Source organism: Sturnus vulgaris, chromosome 30 (genome assembly GCF_052056855.1).
Source record: "Sturnus vulgaris isolate bStuVul1 chromosome 30, bStuVul1.hap1, whole genome shotgun sequence".
In the NCBI taxonomy this organism is placed as follows: domain Eukaryota; kingdom Metazoa; phylum Chordata; class Aves; order Passeriformes; family Sturnidae; genus Sturnus; species Sturnus vulgaris.
In genome coordinates this window covers 5308061-5326477 of record NC_142272.1, presented here as the reverse complement: position 1 = coordinate 5326477, position 18417 = coordinate 5308061, and the positions used below count along the sequence as shown (strand labels likewise).

General features: G+C 45.4%; 1 protein-coding gene and 1 non-coding gene across 3 annotated transcripts; both read left to right on the top strand.

The window, feature by feature from the left end:
• The first annotated feature begins 467 nt into the window (after positions 1–467).
• LOC148220896 (inositol 1,4,5-trisphosphate receptor-interacting protein-like 1) lies at positions 468–2184 on the top strand. Of its 2 annotated transcripts, none has more exons than XM_088180873.1 (2): positions 468–688; positions 917–2184. In XM_088180873.1, exons 1-2 carry the CDS (start codon positions 468–470, stop codon positions 2121–2123), a joined length of 1428 nt encoding a protein of 475 aa, XP_088036999.1. In that variant the 3' UTR covers positions 2124–2184. The 2 variants fall into 2 exon arrangements, with proteins under 2 accessions (XP_088036999.1, XP_088036998.1); XM_088180872.1 differs by having other exon boundaries at positions 468–778; positions 884–2184.
• A 15920-nt stretch (positions 2185–18104) lies between these two features.
• Positions 18105–18188, top strand: LOC148220895 (small nucleolar RNA SNORD45). The gene has a single exon (XR_015808831.1). It is a non-coding gene; the product is annotated as a small nucleolar RNA SNORD45 (small nucleolar RNA).
• The last annotated feature ends 229 nt before the right edge of the window (positions 18189–18417 follow it).

Below are 18417 nucleotides of genomic sequence, written 5' to 3'. Positions count from 1 at the left end.
TCAAAAGCAGCCTGAACCAGTACCCAGGGGTCACTCTGAGTGGCTGAGGCAGGGTGGGGACAAAGGGTGGGGTTGGCTGTGTTGTGATGCGCTGTGACACCTGTGACATCGGGGGGACGTGTCACAATGGGGGCAGGTATAAAAGGGCCCAGCAGGTAACGCTGGCCCTGCATTGCTTGGGCAAGCAGTGAGTGCACACGTGGAGGGGAGGCTGGGCTGGGGACAAGGGCCGGGGCATAAAAGCTGCACCCGGGGCTGGGTTCTCCCCCTGCATGCAGGGACAGCCCCTGATGGGAGAGCTTTGGGCAGGCCATGCTGGTGTGGGTGGGCATTGCTGCCTGCCAGCTGTCTGGGGCCCTGTCCTTCCTGCCCTCAGACCCCTGAGGATCCCAGTCCCTGCTGCCCCCACTGCCACTTGCCTCCCTCACAGCCCCACTCAAGGCCTTCTCTCCATCCTCCTGCAGACCATGAATTCCATAGTGTTGCTTTTTGTGCTCTTGAAAAGCCTCATCCAGTACCCGAAGCTCGTGGGTGATGATCAGGATGAGGAAACCCGTCTGCGCATGGAAAGGCGTGCAAAATACCTGGAATGGCAGAGGATTAGGCTGGAGCAGGAGGTGGAGCAGCTCACCCTGAAGCAGGTGCAGCTCTTGCAGCTCTTAGCTGTTGCTGTGCTCCTGGTCCTTATCTTGGTCCTATGGTGGATGGGGTCCAAAAGGAGCCTGAGGAGAGAGGAGCCTGAAGAAGAAAACAATGGTGCAAATGAAGAGGAAGTCAGAAATGGGGATGCAAATGAAGAAGTAGAGGTTGGAAATGCAGAAGAAGAAGATGATGAGAATCGGAAGGAAGATAGCAATGATGATGGCAATGTACGGGAAGTTACTAATGTTGCTGCAAATGAAGAAGATAATATTGAAAATGAAGTTGTCAATGAGGCTGCAAATGCAGAAAACAGTGATCTTGCAATTGCAGTCCATGAAGAAGACAATGATTTTGACGATAACGTTGGAAGAACTCTAATGGAACGCATACAGTGGCCTGTACAGGACCTGCAGAAAGGCTGCGAGTGGACAAGGAACCTCATGGATAATTATGCAGTTTACTTTGGACATGTCTTATCAAACAGCTTCTACCCAGTCCTGCAAGGAGCCATCGGGGTGGGCAGCGCCTTTGAAGGCTGGAGTCCACGTGAGCAGGATGTTGTGTACCAGGTGCTCATCCCCATGACTCCTCCCCGAGGCCACAGCTTCCACCTGGAGCTGGACTCTGCAGAGCAGAGGCACGTGAGGAACTTCCGTGTCCGCGTGCAGCTGGAGTGCACCTGCACCAAGGAGCAGCAGGGTGAGAACATGCTGTGCTTCCTGCACCACCCTGAGGAGGAGCTGAGGAGGAATCAGGATCCCAGCCTCCTAGAAACCCTGTGCACCGACTCCTACCTGGATGTGCACAAAACTGCCCGCTGGTTCTGCCAGCTGGTGAGAGCAATCTGGCCAGCTTTGCCTCAGTCACAAAATTGGCATTTAATGCTGCTGCCCTCCAGACACTCCTGCCAATTCAAGGTGACCAATGGCAGAGAAAGCTTCCGGATTGAGATGAAGCTTGGGGTGCAGAGAGGTGACTCAGACATCTTTGTGAGCAGCCAGCCTGGATATGCCAGAACCCCAAGCACTCTGTGGCCTGAGACTTATGCTGTGGCAGAGATGAAATTCTTCCAGCACATTGCCATGCAGGCTCCCCGTGACAGCTTGCACCTCAAATGCCTGAAGCTATTCACGTCTCTTCAGCTGGGCATAGGCTTTTCCACCTACACCATGAAAACCATTGTCATGCACCTCCTGAACACCATTCCTGTGTCACAGTGGTGCAGGAGGCATTTCCTGAGGCGAATGTTTGATATCAGTGAGAGCCTGCGCTTATCCCTGCAAGTGAAACGCCTCAACCACTTTATTGTGGGCAACTGGAGGCTTCCTGAGGAGATCAGTGTGCCCCAGGATGTTCAAATGGCTGAGCCACCCAACCTCTTCCACCACCTGGCCATGGATCCGGTAGCCTACTCCCAGGGCATAGGCGAGTACCTGGATCTGCAACGTCGACTCCTAGCTGTCCTCAAAGCTGACAATTGAAAGAGATTCTCCTGCATAGCGCTGTGCGTGTGCTGCTCGCAGCTGGCAGCAGAGAGCCACCTCAGAGTACAAATTTGGTGCTTTAAGGAGAAGAGGATGCGTGCTAAGGCTCTGGCAAAGGTCCCACAGCCTCTCCTGCCGCCTCAGCAGGTGGAGGAACACGGGAGGGTTTATTCTACCTCCTTCTATCATTACATTTTCCAAAAAAGGCACCCAGATCTGCATAAAGCCCTGCTGGAATTTCCCCACTCCTGAGAATGTGCGTGAAGAGAGAACATGCTGTACATGCAGGGCCAAAGTCACCAAACCCCACCCATAACATGGGGTTGTTCCAGGCCTTTGAGAAGCGCCAAAATTTAAAGTATGAAAGAAGTGGGAATGTGGGACAGAAAAAGATAAAAGAAACAGGGCAGAAAAGACCAAGAGGAAAAAACAGCACTGCTTGGCCAGCATCAGTCAATGGACAGTGTCTCTCCTTGTCCCCAAAAGGGACACCTTTAGGTCAACATTGGACAAACTGTCTTGGAGCTGACCTGAAATTTTGTATATATAAGAATCTAGATTTTTTTTAATAGATATTTACATCATGTATACAAATTATATAAAAATACGTTTATTAATTATCATATAGAATAGTAAAATACAATGAAACAAAGAATGCATTTATATAAATAATATCAAACACAAGAAAAATGCAATTATTCTATCCTGACAAGAAATAATTCTGGAGAGTTGAATATGTAATTATGTTTAAATAATAACAGTAGAGCACATATTTAGTGTCACTATCTGTTGAGACACATTAATACTGCCAGTGCATTTTTGGCTGGGAAGTTTTTCATAAAGTAAATGTATTTATACATATGGAACATACATATAAAATATAGATACTATAGACATTATATATAATTATAGGGATAAAATTTATATTGTATATAATATGTATATTGTATAGTACCTGTATGATGTTATTTTTATATACAAGTAAAGCCATATCTTGTGTCGCTATCTGTTGCAACCCATATTAATGGTCTATAGATAGTGCCAACTTGGAGACTGCTTTGATCTTGTTTCAATAAAATACAATATTGCAGAATCTGGATTGTGCAAGACTTTATTGATCTCAGCCAGACCTATAGTGTTGGTAATTCTCACAAGCTGTGGATATGGGCTCGTGGATAGACTCCTAGAACTCAACCAGGCTGACAGTGCTGAACTGGTTCCAATCAGAAATGAAGCCCAGCTGCCCCCGGCCCCCCTGATCACAGAATCACAGACTGGCTTGGCTTGGAAGGGTCCTTAGAAATTGCCTTGTTGCAGCCCTGCTGCCAAGGACAGGGACACCTTCCACTAGGCCAGGATGCTCCGAGCCCCACCCAGCCTGGCCTGGAGCACTGCCAGGGCTGGGGCAGCCACAGCTTCTGTGGGCAGCGTGGGCCAGGGCCTCAGCAGCCTCAGAGGGCAGAATGTCCTGCACGTCTCCAGCCTAAGCCCTCCCTGTGGCACTGGGAAGCCACTGGCGCTGGCGCTGTCCCTGCAGGCCCTTGCAAAGAGCCCCTCTGCAGGTGTGTGCCGGGCCCGTGCAGGGACTGAAAGGCTGCGGGAAGGTGTCCCTGGAGAAGGCCTGGCAGAGCCCTGGGGCCAGCAGTGGCACCATGAGGGCAGCAAGCGGGGCCCGGCACGGCCGTCGGGGCGGGAGGGCACAGGGCGGGCGCCGAGGCCCTGGCAGCTGGAGCAGGCAGCTCTGCAGTGCGGGCGGCACAGAGCCCTGGGCTCCCGCAGCTCTGCGTCCCTCACGGCTGAGGCAGCTGCCCAGGCACGGCCGGCTGGGGACACGCGGCCACCCCGGGGCCACCCGCAGGGGGACCCTGCTCTGGGGCCAGGCCAGGCCGCAGCAGGGAGCACCCACGGGGCTGTGCTGGGGAGGGAACGGCTCTGCCCAGGGACAGGGCTCTGGCAGCAGGGCAGCAGGGACAGCAGTGCCAGCCACAGCCACAGGGGGACACATGGCTGCAGTCACAGCCTGACTGCCCTGGGGCAGACCCAACAGGCAGACAGGACACGGACAGGCAGGAGCTCCCATCCTCTTTTTACCCATGCACCACCCTGCACCTGCGTGTATCCTGGGGCCTACCCTTACCCAGGTGCAGCAACCCCTACTTGTCTTTTTAAATCAAGTAAGATCGCCTTGGTTCTACTCCTCAAGTACATCCACATCTCTCTGGTTGGCATTCTATCCTTCAGGTGTGCAACTGCCCCTCTCTGCTCATTGACGTCAGGAAATCTGCTGAGGATGCCCTCGATCCCTTTGTCTATGACATTAATGAAGATTTTAAGAAACACTGCTCCCAGAACACACCCTCTAGAGACACCAGTGGTCACTCATGTCCATCCTGACTCTGATGTGTTGGCCTCTGAAGTGACCATGCATGCAATTTCTTATCCGTCCAACAGTCCAGGCATCAAATCCATCTCTCTCCAATTTAGAGAGGATGTTGTGGGGATCATGCCAAAGTCTATCCAGATGTCCAGATAAATGACACCTGGAGTCCTTGCCTTGTTTCTTCATGTACTTGCTCTGTCATAGCAGGCCACTGGACGGGTCAGGCAGGACTCAGCCTTGGCTGCCCAGAATCACCTCCCTGTTCTCCATGTGCCTTAGCACAGCTTCAAGGAGGATGTGTTCCATGATCCTCCCAGGCACAGAGGTGAGGCTGACATGTTGATCATTTCCAGAGTGCTCTTTTCTACCCTTTTTGAAGATGGGTGTAGTGGGTTCCCCTTGTCTGAATGCCAGGTGCTCAGTAAGCCATCTATTACTCCGCTTCCTAGTGAGACAGTGGAGAGAAAATACAACGGAAAACAAGTAATAAGCTGAGATAAAGCTGTTGACTAACGTGAAAAAGCTGAGAGTTTGTGCACACAGAAGTAAAGGAGAAAAAACACTTAGTCTCTGCTTCTCACAGACGAGAGATATTGAGCCACTTTCTGGGAAGCAAGCAATTTCTCTATTCTCTGGTCTTCTTGAGATATTGGGCCTATTGTATCACACACCTTAACAGAGCAGAGTGATACTTCCTAAGGACAGCTCTGTTCAGCTTAGAAACCCAGCCGTGAGTGGCCTCTAGCTGGAGCCAGAGGTTTATGTATTCCACTCTGGTCCTGGAGAAGCATAACAAGTGAATGGCTGTAGACGTGCTTGCCCCCTCCAGAACATCAATCTTCCCCTGTCTCTAGTTGTTTCCTTGTCTTGTTAAAGCACCCTGAGCAGGGGAGAGGGAAACAAACATTTCCAATCATTTGCCTAGCCCAAATCACATCTACCGATGAATAAAGGGTGGAAATTGCTCACAAAGTACTTGCTGACTTTATCTACTCCCCTCTTCAGCTGTTTCTTTTGTGTGGTGATCCTTTCTTTTGTGGGGGTGATGCAAAATGGAAGAAAACAAGCAGAGCCAGCAATCAGACTGCAAGTTAGGACACTGCAAAGAAAACGAGTGACTGAAGTGTAACAGCAAAATAGGACTCTCCCTAAGAGAAATGTGAAATATTTTAGCAAAATAAAGATTTTTGGTTTTGAGAATTTTATCTTCCAGAGAGAACTCCTTCCATGGCGTATCCCTTGCTCAATTCCAATCTGCTTTGATTTTTTTCTCCCTTCTCCCTTCTTCTGTGCCATGATGGCAACACAGATGCTGACTTAGCATGGAAATTGCTTGGTAGCATCAATGTTCCTGGTGAAATGCTTCCCCAAGGGTGGGAGGACCTTTGCACTACTGCAGTGGTCCAGAGCACCAGCACCTGAGTTCGGCATTCTGCTCTGACTGCGGTCTTTGTAAAAAACCTCAGTGCTGAGCACCTGAGGCTCATCCTCAGCCAGCCTGAACCAATGGCTTCCAAGGGTGGCTGCCCAGCTCTGCCAGCTGGCAGTTTGCTCCTCTGAGCCTGCACGTTTCTCCATGTCTCAGAGGCATGAGTGTTTCTAGACAGACTCCAAAAGCAGCTGTGAGCTGGACACAGAGCCTAGTGCAGTATTCACCACTGAGCAAACACTGAGGGAAGGGCTGTAAGGCACTTAACTTTCAGTCAGACAGACATCAGGTTTATGAAATCTGCGCTGTGAAAACACGAGTGGTTTTCTAACAAAATGTAATGTTCATTGCCCAAGACTCCACCCTCTAAATCAGGATCTCTGCAGATCCAGTCCCAAATTTCCCATTGTCTCCACACGCAGCGGTTTTGGCTGCACAAATGCAGCACTTTTCCTCAGAGTGGTGAGGCAGCAGCTCCCCTCCTCCTTTCAGCTAAATTCCCACTGCCAGACAGGTTTTCAGCCCCCTCCTTTGGCCCAAAGCATCCACGTGTATTTGTGTTTTGTCACTTTGAAGAAAACGTAAAAGGACTTATTTTATTAACCGCCAACAGACACTTCAAAGCAAAAATGTAGTTGAGAAATTAATCATTCTACTCTTCCAAAGTGAGATTTATTATGACTCCTAAAATAAGTTTAAAATTAACCAAAAGCTAAATGCATGAATCACTCTTTTAAAATAAAGTCAGAAAATCAGTGGAAGGTATGTATACTGGTAAAATTAAATCCAAGGACATCTAATTTTCTTCATTTAAGATAATATTAAAGTAATGTGTTGTCCCTTAGCATCTCAGTGGTTTGGGCAAAGTGTTTCCCCTTTAGCAGAAAAGGTTTTGTTTGATAATACTTTCCCAGATTATTGGAAAGATTTGTCAGTGCGTGTGTGTGTGTGTGTGTGGAGGGGTTGTCTAAAAAGCCAAATTTACATCCTCTGAGAAAATGCCCATTTTCTGGGTTTACCAGGGCAAAGAAGGCCATTGTCTGGGTACAGACAATGGCTCTGATGGGAATTTGAATTCAGGGATAGGGCATTAACATTTGCTGAGCTGGATAATAAGTGGGAGACAGTTTCACCTAAGGAGTCATATTCACTGATTCTTGGTAGATTTTTTTCCATAGTTCTTCCAAGTACACAATTTGCTGAAAATTGGCAGGAAAATGTGGCCAGCTCCAGATGCAGCTTCATGAGTGTATTTTTCAATAACCATCACTGCCAGTTGCTGCTCCAGGAGCTGGTTCCCAGAAGCTCCTGGGAAGAGGGTGAGATAACACTCTGCTTGCTCCTGTGATCACAGGCCGTGAGCAGGCAGAAGCCATTTCACAGGTAGGACTGTGACCACAGGAGCTCCCTCAATAACCCTGCCATGTTTTCTCAGCCCATTTTCTTGCTTGTGTGCCTGCCTGAGCAAGGATGCTGCTTTCCCAGCTGTGGCCACGCATTCTGCATTGGCCTTGGACCCCATCAGCTCCTTCTAAGTTATTCTCACTGTGTTATAACTTTTTCCACTGATGAGTACATTTTGTGTTTTCCTCAAACTGTGGAGAACCAAAAATCTCACTAGGCAGAACAGCTTTGCCCTTTTCTGAATTATTTTTACACAAGATATGCTTCCCCCCAAGGGCTGGAAAGACGCAGCTTCCCCTAATTAACACTTGCCTAATGCATTAAAGTGTCTTGGAATACTTTTATTTTCTGTCTGCCTTGGCTTTAATTTCAAAAGCACAAAATCTCTTACTACAAATAAATGACAGCTTTGTGCTGCAGGGATAAAGCACCTGGACAAAAACGCTGCAGCAATATGAAAGGGAAATTCAAACATCAACATCAAGTCCTTAGACACCTTTGAAAGAGTTTCCTGTTCTGCCAATCCTTTAGGGCCAGGCGGTGAGTTCATACAGAGCTTGCTCAGAGCTTACTGACACGAGCAGGCCAGCTCGTGGTGAGGACAGCACATATGTCAGTGGCACCTTGCTGCTGAGTTTACAGCAGAAACCCACCCCAAAGCAGGCTTCTTGCTTCGAATCTCTTGCCAAAATCGGGCAGGAGCTTCAATCACCTCAGCTTCCAGAAGATGGGGCTGTCCTTCCTCTCACTATCGTCCTGCCTGCTGGAATACTCATCTCACTCATTCTCACTCATCGTGCTCAGCAAAAACTTAGAATCACATTATTGTTCAGGTTGGAAAATATGTCTGAGATCATTGAGTCCAACTGTTACCCCAGCACTATTAAGCCCACCACTAAACCATGTTTCAAAATGCCACACCCACACACCTTTTGAACACCTCCAGGGGTAGTGACTCGATCACTGCCCTAGACAGCGTGTTTCAATGCCTGACTATCCTTTCAGTAAAGAAATTTCACCTAATGCCCAATCTAAACCTGTTATACAGCTTGAGGCCATTTCCTCTGTTACTTGTTACCTGGGAAAGACACTCACCCCACCTGGCTCCACCCTCCTGTCAGGGAGTTGTGGAGAGTGAGAAGGTCCCCCTTGAGCTCCTTTTCTTCAGGCTGAATCTCCCCAGCTCCCTCAGCTGCTCCTCATCAGACTTGTTCTCCAGACCCTTCCCCAGCTCCATTGCCCTTCCCTGGACACACTCCAGCCCCTTGATGCCTTCCTTGCAGCAAGAGGTTCAAAACTGAGCACAAGACTTGAGGGGTACTTTGGTACAGAGATTGTTTGCACGTGGCTGTCCTTCCCTAGCCCACAAATAATTGTGTCGTGTTTGCATGTGTTGCTGCTCTGGAGCTGGGCTGAGCAAAGATGGTGGTGTCAGCCCAAAGAGAGATTAAATGATTGTGGAGGAATTTCCTTATCACTGTGATAAATGTGCTAATTAAGTTGTAACTATATTAACAAAATTGTATTTAGATCAATGGAAGACAATTGTTACAGAGTGAGGGGGGAGATGGGTGAGACAGGACAAAGGACATCTCCCAGATGTTGGGAGTCGAAGAAGGAGGTTGGAAGAAAGTCAAACAAGAATAGTAGAAGGACGTAGGTCTGACAAGCAGCATCTAGAAATAGAAAGTTTTGACCTTGAAATGGGCAAAAATGGAATCATTCCAAGCATGGGACTCAAAGTCTTGTTATGGAAAACATCTGCTCAGTCACACAGGGCGCCTGCGCTACCTGCAGGTCACACCTCGGTCACTGATGAAGACGATGAGCCTTCATCGGAAATAAGACCCTCAAAAGGATGAGAAACCCCCTAACCCATTAGTAGAGCATGCACCGTACACACAGTGATGGAGATTTTAGGAATAGAAACTAGGAGGAGTTTTCTGGAAACTTCTGTAGCCTACAGTCAATAAGTGGGATTGTTAGCCTGGATGCTTTGGTATGTGAGGAATGGGAGCCCCTCCCTGTACCCCCGGTCAGTTTTGCTTATGCTTTATACGAACCTCAATTATACTGAATTACTTACTGCCAAATTTTGTATATTCTTAAATATATGCACTTTGATTGTTTCATCTCCAATACTTTGTCATCTCCAATACTTTGATTGTATTAATTTTGTTACTATTAAATTTGATCTTGTCGCTTGATAAATTGGAAAAATAGAACATCATTCATAACAACTTGGTGCCGAAACCCGGGAACTCCAGTCCCAGTGAAGAGTGGCTGGTTTTGGGAAGGAGCTCCCCACCAGTTGTTAAGGTGGTCCCGAGGCTAGATCAGGCTCTCTTGGAGAAGGAGTTCCAAATTAAAATAAAGCATAAGCAAAAGAAGTTCGCTACAAGGAGGTGTGCCAGAAGAAGGCTCCTGTGGGAACGCCGGCAGAAAGGGAAAGGTGCCCGTAAAACGTCATGTGCACAAGAACCCTGTGTGAAAACGGGGCTGTGTGAGCACCATGGGGTTGGGTAAAGAGGGCGGCTGTGTGCTTGTGTGTGAGGAAGGTCTGAATGGGGAAAGCAAGTGAATACCCCCGGAGGGACCATGAGGGAAAGTCCCAGCCTGAGAACTCACAGGAAAAGTCTGTGCGAAGGGAGCTGATGCTCGGAGAAGTGATTTAAGAAGGGAGTGAACGAGTCAGGTTCAACTATCTGTTGGGAGGATAATAGATGAAAGTTTCACTACGTGATTAAGAAGGATTGTGGAGAGTGGCCAGAAAGAGAATTTGGGGAGAGAATAAAAGGAAAAGAAGGAATTAGGTGGGAAACAAGTGGTTGGCAAAAGAAGTGAGATGGTGTATATTAAGCGAAGGAGTTGAAAAAGTAAAATCTCTGACCCAGCGGTTGTGAAGTGTGAGAATAATTCACAAGAACCCAGTGTGCCTGGGAACCGAGAGGAGGTTTCCAAGAAAGGGGAGTGAGATTCCTTAGGACAGCCCCCTGGGGATAGTGTTACAATACTAAGGTACAAGGGAATCCCCAAAAAAAAAAAAAAAAAAAAAAAAAAAAAAAAAAAAAAAAAAAGTAAGCAGAAAATTATACAGTACTGTATGTTTGAGTGGACTAAAGAAAAGATTTGTGCAAATAATTTGTACTGGCCAGAGTTTAAATCATTTGAAGATTAGATTTGTTAGGTTTTAAATCTATATATGAGTTCAAAACAACGTTTTAATCAGGAGGAAAGTGAATATGCTGCTTTGTGGCTTCCAAAAAGTGTGTGGGGGGGTAAATTTATAGTTCAAAGGCAAGAAAAAGAAGGTTATTCGTTATACCCTTTGCAAACTAAAGGACAGGCAGCAAGAAGGGACCAGATAAAGCCATGGGACCCATTAGATCACCTCCCACCCCCATACAGACAGCCTGTCCAGCCTGTCCAGCCCCTGGTCCCCGATGCACCCCCTATCCAGGACGAGCCAGTAGCACACAGAACTAGAGGCAGAAGAGCACAGGAGGAAGAAAGTGACAAAGAGGACGAGGGAGCAGGAAGGGAAGATAGATTATACCCTCTTAGAGAGGTTCCAATGGCAAATCTGGCCCCAGGACAGGGACCTATTGGTTACATGAGTGTTCCCCTGAATACTAGGGACGTTAGGAAATTTAAGAAAGAGATGGGCAAGATGCCAGAAGATCATATTGGGGTAGCAGAGAAACTAGATCAGTTATTGGGACTGAATATTTACACCTAAGTAAAATTACAGTCTATTTTAGAAATCTTGTTTACAGTGGAAGAGAGAAATGATTAGACAGTCAGGAATACAGGCTTAGAATAGAGATCATTAGAAGCCAAACCAAAGAGATCAGAAATGGCCTATGGCAGATCCAAATTGTAATAATCAGGAGGTAGAACATAGGCAAAATATGAGAGATTTCAGGTGGATGATTATCCAAGGAATTCAGGAAGCAATGCCCAGAGGACAAAATATAGGGAAATCTCTGAGTGAGCACCAAGGGAAAGATGAATGCCTGGCAGAATGGTTAAAGAGACTAAAAAAAGGATTTGCAGTTATACTCAAGCATAGACCCTGATACACCAGCAGGGCAGGTCCTTTTGAAAACACAATTTGTAGCTAAGTCTTAGGGGGGGACATCAGGAAAAAATTAGAAAAATTGGAAGATTAGCAGGATAAGAGCTTCAGGAGTTGTTAAAGGAAGCACAAGAAGCATATGTTCGGAGAGATGAGGAAAAGAAAATTAAAGCCAGGATTCTAATAACAGCAATCCAAGAAATACAAACAGCCACAAACACAAAGAATTTATCAGGAAAAAAATATTAATTCAAGAAAACTAAGGGGGGGTCAGGAGCTCATTTATTTAATATGAACCAAAATACCAGAAGACCCCTTGATAAAGCTGAAAGTAGATTCTCAAAATGAAGAAATCATATTTTTAGTAGACACAAGGACTTTGTTTTAGTTTAAGGTAAATTTAGAAAGAAACTTTTGAATAGAATTTTTCTGGGAAACAAATTTAAGCAATCTTTTTTTAATTAGTTAGAGAAAAAAAAAATATTTCTTCAGAGAGAAGTGAGAAAAATAACTATTTATTTAACAGGCAAAACACTTTTCAGTATAAAAATGAACAATATTAAACAACAAAACTTCTTATTGTTTCAAAAAGATGACAGATTCAAAAGAAGGTTTTTTTGTAAGTTGCAGCTTAACTTACTTAGTCTGGTACCAGTTCCTTCAGTGCTGGGAAATGCCTTGGCCCAGGCCAGGCTAGGTGGGCTACGGTGTGAGCTTCCAGTGCTTTCTTGGGTTTTCAGTCCAGAGCAAAATTAAATAATTCAAGAAAAAAAAGAAGAAAAACACACTCCAGGGAATTTTTTACTTTAATTGGTTAAGAAAAAAAAAAAAAAAAAAACCAACAAAAAAAAAAAAACCTAACCAAAAAGCAAAAGAGAGTTCTCTCCCGCTGTCCACTGCAGACAACTAGGTCTGTGAGCAGGAATGCGGGGGAGTCAGTGTAGTTTCTGATAACTAATTCTGCACTTTTTCTCTCCTCTTTCACTCCTGGAATCAGTCTTAAAGCTGCAGAATTCAATATTCAACACCAACTGAACAGACTATTTAAAGATACAAGCATCATAAAATAAAAAGAAACAATTTAGCTGATAATAAAGCAGGGGGGAGCCCTATTTAAAAACGGCAGCGTGAGTGTGGCTTTTCGGGAAGCAAAAGCACAGGGTGGGGCAACATGCTTTTCCTTGGCAGAAGTGGAGGCTGTGAAAAAGCTGGGGGTAACCCTGAAAAAAGGATGAATTTTTCTGCCCAATAGTAAAAGAGCGGTGCCAGGACTTTTGGCCCAACAGATCCCAGACAGCTCACATGGGGGGATTCACTGGGGCACGAGAGCACTTTGTGACCATTTTTGTAAAATTTTATTAAAAAAAAAAACAAAACAAATTACTCAAAAAAAATTGTAATAAATCAAATGAAACTAAGGAGAGTACTGGGTGCCAAAAGCTACAGTCCATATAGAGTTAGCATAGAACCACTGTACTTTGGGACCAAGGGAGAATGTGATTTTTGTATGTGCAGTGAAAAAAAATATTATTTTACTGCTGTTTGAAATACCAGTTTAAAGTTGTTTTAAAAGGTGCATTATCAAAGTCTGGACATCCTGAATTAACTGCCTGCTGCAACCTCATTGAACCTGAAGGCAGAACAGCTGATGAGAAAGAATCAGACACCTCGTTGATCAATGAAAACAGCCCAGGAGGATTGAAAAATTTCTCCAAAAGCCTCCAACAGTCAACATTAACTGATTTATTTGAAGAACTACCACTCAAGAGAAAGAGACTGCTAACACCTATTATTGAGGAGGCCCAAAAACAATTAGAATATTGGCAATGTCGTACTCATGGCTTAGAATGCCGCCCATGGATTTGTATTCTTTGCACTTGCTGTTTTTAATTCATGGTGGAGAGTAACTAGGGCAAAAGAAAAAGAGAGACAATTGCTTTGTTTCAGTTGTTCAGGACGTATGCATGATCAGCTAACAACAGAAAAAATTTTTAGTGACTTCTATGGGAAACCATTAAGACGTGAAAACGGGACCTTTTATGCCGCAATTCAACTAATAGAGAATCAGGACCAACTACTCCTTGCCATATTAACTTTTGTGCAGGCTAAAGAACAAGCAATCCAAAATATTATAAACCAGAGTATCATAACTGACAGTTGCTGTGGAGAAGAAGTCTATGTGCCACGTAGTAAATACGTCTCACCAGCAAATTGGCATCGTGAGTATATCTATTGGTGGAAAAGAAGGTTTAGAAAACCAAAAAGAAGAATTATTTAATTGAAATAGTGTAATTTTGTTGTGGTTGGCATATCTCCGGAGCTTTAGTAAATTGGGGAAAAAAAAAAATTATTAGCTAATCAATCTAGGGAAAGAGATAAGGCAGTGCTGCAGAACTATAAATATTTTGTGCCATCTTTGGAACAGAAAAAGTTAAAATAGATCGTGCGAACCTTATGAGGCCAAGGGTACCAAAGAAAAACAAATTCCAGGATAAAAACTTTGCTACCGAGAAGATGGACATCTCAGCCCTTGGCTGCAACCCAAGGGGCCTTGAGACAGGTAGAAAGTTAAAATTCCTGAGGATTCTTTTCATGGTGCTTACAATAATACCCCTAGCAACTGGCCAGAACCGTAAGACTGCATGGAATGGAAAAGAACAGGCCATGCAGGAACAAATTACAAGACGACAAACCACTCAAGAAGCAGAAATAAAGACACGAACCCTTCCTGATCCCTGTGACAAATGCAGTCATTCCATGTGGGTCAAGAATAAGATGGAATCAGTATTTGTGGCACACCCATATATTAGTGCAGCTTGTTATGATTGTAGCAGCTTCTTAGAAATTTGTGTGAAAAGTTCAAAATTGTATTGGGTAAGAAAGAATTTGGGATTCAGGGGACGAGCTCCTTACCCTAATGATAATCAACTCTGTCCTAGATACGAACATTTTTTGTGTTTTGAAAAGGATGAAAAAGGAAAAGGGCCAAAGAAAAAACTAATTGGAAAACAAAAAGAAACAATGAAGGATAGGGAAATAATCAGAAGGAAAGAATTAGAGGAACTGGATGAGCTGTATAAACAATTAAAACAGCACTATAGCAACTGGGATTTGCCAACTTCAAACAAAAATTTGTTTGTAGATCTAATGCAAGAAATTGCCACAGAATTGGGATTATCTAAATGTTTTGTTTGTGGAGGACTTAGAATGGCTGAAAGATGGCCATGGAGAGGTGAGGGTTTGGCTCCAGAACAATTTTTAAAATGGAATCATACACAAATTTCTAAGACCCTAAAATGGCCTGAAGGCTGGGTCCTGAGTCATCAAGTCATTGGAACAGTTTGTATAACTGGGAAAGGGAGAAAATACACTGAAGTGGTAGGATATACTCCTTGCCTATCTACTTTAGTAGTAAATTCAGACAATAACACAAAGACCTGGCGACCCAGGAGTCCTACTGGATATTGGGGAATAGCAAAAGAAATGAATTGCAAGTGGAATAATCAAACTAATTTGTGCTGGCATAACAGTTCTGGAGCTAACCCCTACCAATCCATAAAAGACTTGAAATCTTATTGGGAACAACCAGAAAATACAAAAGAAAGATGGAAAGCCCCTGATGGAATATATTGGATTTGTGGGCAACGAGCATACAGTGAACTACCCCGAAAATGGGAGGGAACTTGTACCTTAGGGATTATACGACCCTCCTTCTTTGTCATACCAAGGTCTAAGGGCGATGTACTAGGAACACCACTTTATGAAACCTTAAAAAGAAAAAAAAGAGAATTAAATCTCGACTTTACGATGGCGGGAGGAAACCAAAAATGGAAAGATGAGGAATGGCCTGCAGAAAGAATTATAGCATACTATGAACCTGCTACTTGGGCTCAGGATGGGTCTTGGGGATATAGAACTCCAATTTACCTATTAAACCGGTTGATAAGGCTCCAGGCCCTAGTGGAAGTCGTCTCAAACCACACAGCAGACGCTTTAAAGTTGTTGGCCAAACAGCATTCACAAATGCGAGCATTTGTATATCAAAACAGAATTGCCCTAGACTATCTGCTGGCAGAAGAAGGAGGAGTTTGTGGGAGGTTTAATGAATCTGAGTGCTGTGTGAAAATAGACGACCACGGGGAAGCCATCACCAAACTTGCTGATGAAATTAAAAGAGTGGCACATGTAGCAGTTAAAAAATGGAATTCTATCCTGAAAGCTGACTGGTGGGATAATCTTTTTGGGGGTGTGTGGTGGAAAAAATTAGGATTCATGCTATTGTGTTCTGTTTTAGGTCTATTGTTTCTGCCTTGCATGATACCATGTCTAATCAGACTAATACACTCAGTAATTCAAGGAATGCAACTTACAGCCATGCCCATAGATCCAGAATTAACAGCAAAAGGGAAAATAAACCCCTTAATGGTACTGAAAGAGCAATCTAATCGCACTCAAGGGAAAGAGGTCGAAAAAGTGGTGACTGAATGCAAAGAGAATACCCGGGCATGGGAAATGTTAATCAAATTTGAGAAGGAGTGTGAAAAGCTGGAAACCGCACGAGAAATGTTAGGAAAAAATTGGAGGCTAGTATGAAGGAACATAGACAATACCAAGTAACAACCTTCTAAAGCACGAATCAAAATGATTTAAAAAAAAAAGAAATGGGGGAATTGTGATAAATGTGATTCGTGCTAATTAAATTGTAACTATATTAGCAAAATTGTATTTAGATCAATAGAAGACTATTGTTACAGAGTGAAAGGGGGGGAGATGGGTGAGACAGGACAAAAGACATCTTCCAGATGTTGGGAGTCGAAGAAGAAGGTTGGAAGAAAGTCAAATAAGAATAGTAGAAGGACGTAGGTCTGATAATCAGCATCTAGAAATAGAGCTTCAACCTTGAAATGGGCAAAAATGGGATGATTCCAAGCATGGGACTTAATTAGAGTCATGTTATGGAAAACATCTGCTCAGTCACACAGGGCGCCTGCGCTACCTGCAGGTCACACCTCGGTCACTGATGATGATGATGAGCCTTCATCGGAAATAAGACCCTCAAAAGGATGAGAGACCCCCTAACCCATTAGTAGAGCATGCGCCGTGCAGTATAGTTACGTAGATTTTAGGAATAGAAACTAGGAGGAGTTTTCTAGAAACTTTTGTAGCCTACAGTCAATAAGTGGGATTGTTAGCCTGGATGCTTTGGTACGAGAGGAATGGGAGCCACTCCCCGTACCCCCGGTCGGTTTTGCTTGTGCTTTATACGAACCTCAATTATACTAAAACACTTACTCTCAAATTTTATCCATCCCAAATTATACAACTGTAATACTTTACTTGGATGGTATTCAGTTTCAATAATTTTTGTAATATCTTTAATACTTTTGATTGTATTCATTTATAATTGTTACTATTAAAAATTTGTTGTTACTTTTTATCTTTGTTGTTTGTTTAATTAGAAAAATAGAAAACCATTCATAACATTTGTATATTCTTAAATATATGCACTTTGATTGTTTCGTCTCCAATACTTTAATTGTCATCTCCAATACTTTGATTGTATTCATTTTGTTACTATTTAAAAATTTACTATTAAATTTAATCTTGTTGCTTGATAAATTGGAAAAAATAGAACATCATTCATAACACCAGGTAAGCAGTGGTGGTCGAATAAACGTCCTTATCCCAATTCACAAACTCTGCGGAGACAGTCAGTCTCACAGATAACCGTCTGGTCCTTGTAGATAACCACCAGTGAAATCTGGAAGTCTGCTCCTTGAGATTGGCAGCACTGATCAAACAAAGGCAGGAAGGGCTATCGGGAAGACTGATATTGCAAGCTGGTATCCATGCAGCTTACTTGGAAAACATAACATAGCATAATATAACAAGGTGATTTTAAACAGAACTATTTAATCATATCATTTCTTTTATCTAGTGTCCATGCTTCACTTCAGAGGTTAGTATTCTGGTTTATACAAGCCCCAATGCTTTTGTGATTAACACGGATCTTTTATCGATGGTCCCAGGATGGAGGCAGAGGGGATGGAGCCGGCTGGGGTGGAGAAGGATGCCCCGAGAGTGGAGGGGATGGGGATGGAGGCGGGGGAGATGAGGGTGGATCCAGGGCAAGGCGGGCACGGCCCGGGAGCGGATCCTGGCGGCGGCTCCTCCTCCCGGGGCAGCGCGGGCGGATGATCCTGGGGAGCGGCCGCGGGGTGCGGGACGGGACCGGGAGAACGGGGGGATAGCGGGGAACGGGGGGATAGCGGGGAACGGGGGGATAGCGGGGATTGGGGGGGATAGCGGGGATTGGGGGGATAGCGGGGAACGGGGGGGATAGCGGGGAACGGGGGGATAGCGGGGATTGGGGGGGATAGCGGGGAACGGGGGGATAGCGGGGATTGGGGGGATAGCGGGGATTGGGGGGATAGCGGGGAACGGGGGGGGATAGCGGGGAACGGGGGGATAGCGGGGATTGGGGGGATAGCGGGGAACGGGGGGGGATAGCGGGGAACGGGGGGATAGCGGGGATTGGGGGGGATAGCGGGGAACGGGGGGGATAGCGGGGATTGGGGGGATAGCGGGGATTGGGGGGATAGCGGGGAACGGGGGGGATCCTCTGTGTGGGTGCCGGTGCCGGGGCTGTGGAAGGAAGGGGAGGAGGAGGAGGAGGAGGCGCTGGCCGGCCCGGGATGAGCGCTGGCATGTATTATCTGAGGCGAGCTGATGTCTCTCACCGCTTTAGCTCTAGAATTACTCTGAGGCCCGGCCATCCCTCCCTCCCTCCCTCCGGCAGCGCAGCTTTTGCCCGCGGTGCCATCGAGTCCCCGGGCCGGGCTCTGAGCCCGGAGCTCTGCTCAGGCCGGCCCTAAAGCCGCAATGTTTTGTGCTTCCCGCAGGTGTGTGCTTAAAGCCGGGACATTCCAGGCCCGGTGTCTGATGCAGCGTTTTGGAGAGTGCCCAGAGCTGCAGGTGCCAGTGGCACAGGTGAGGTTTG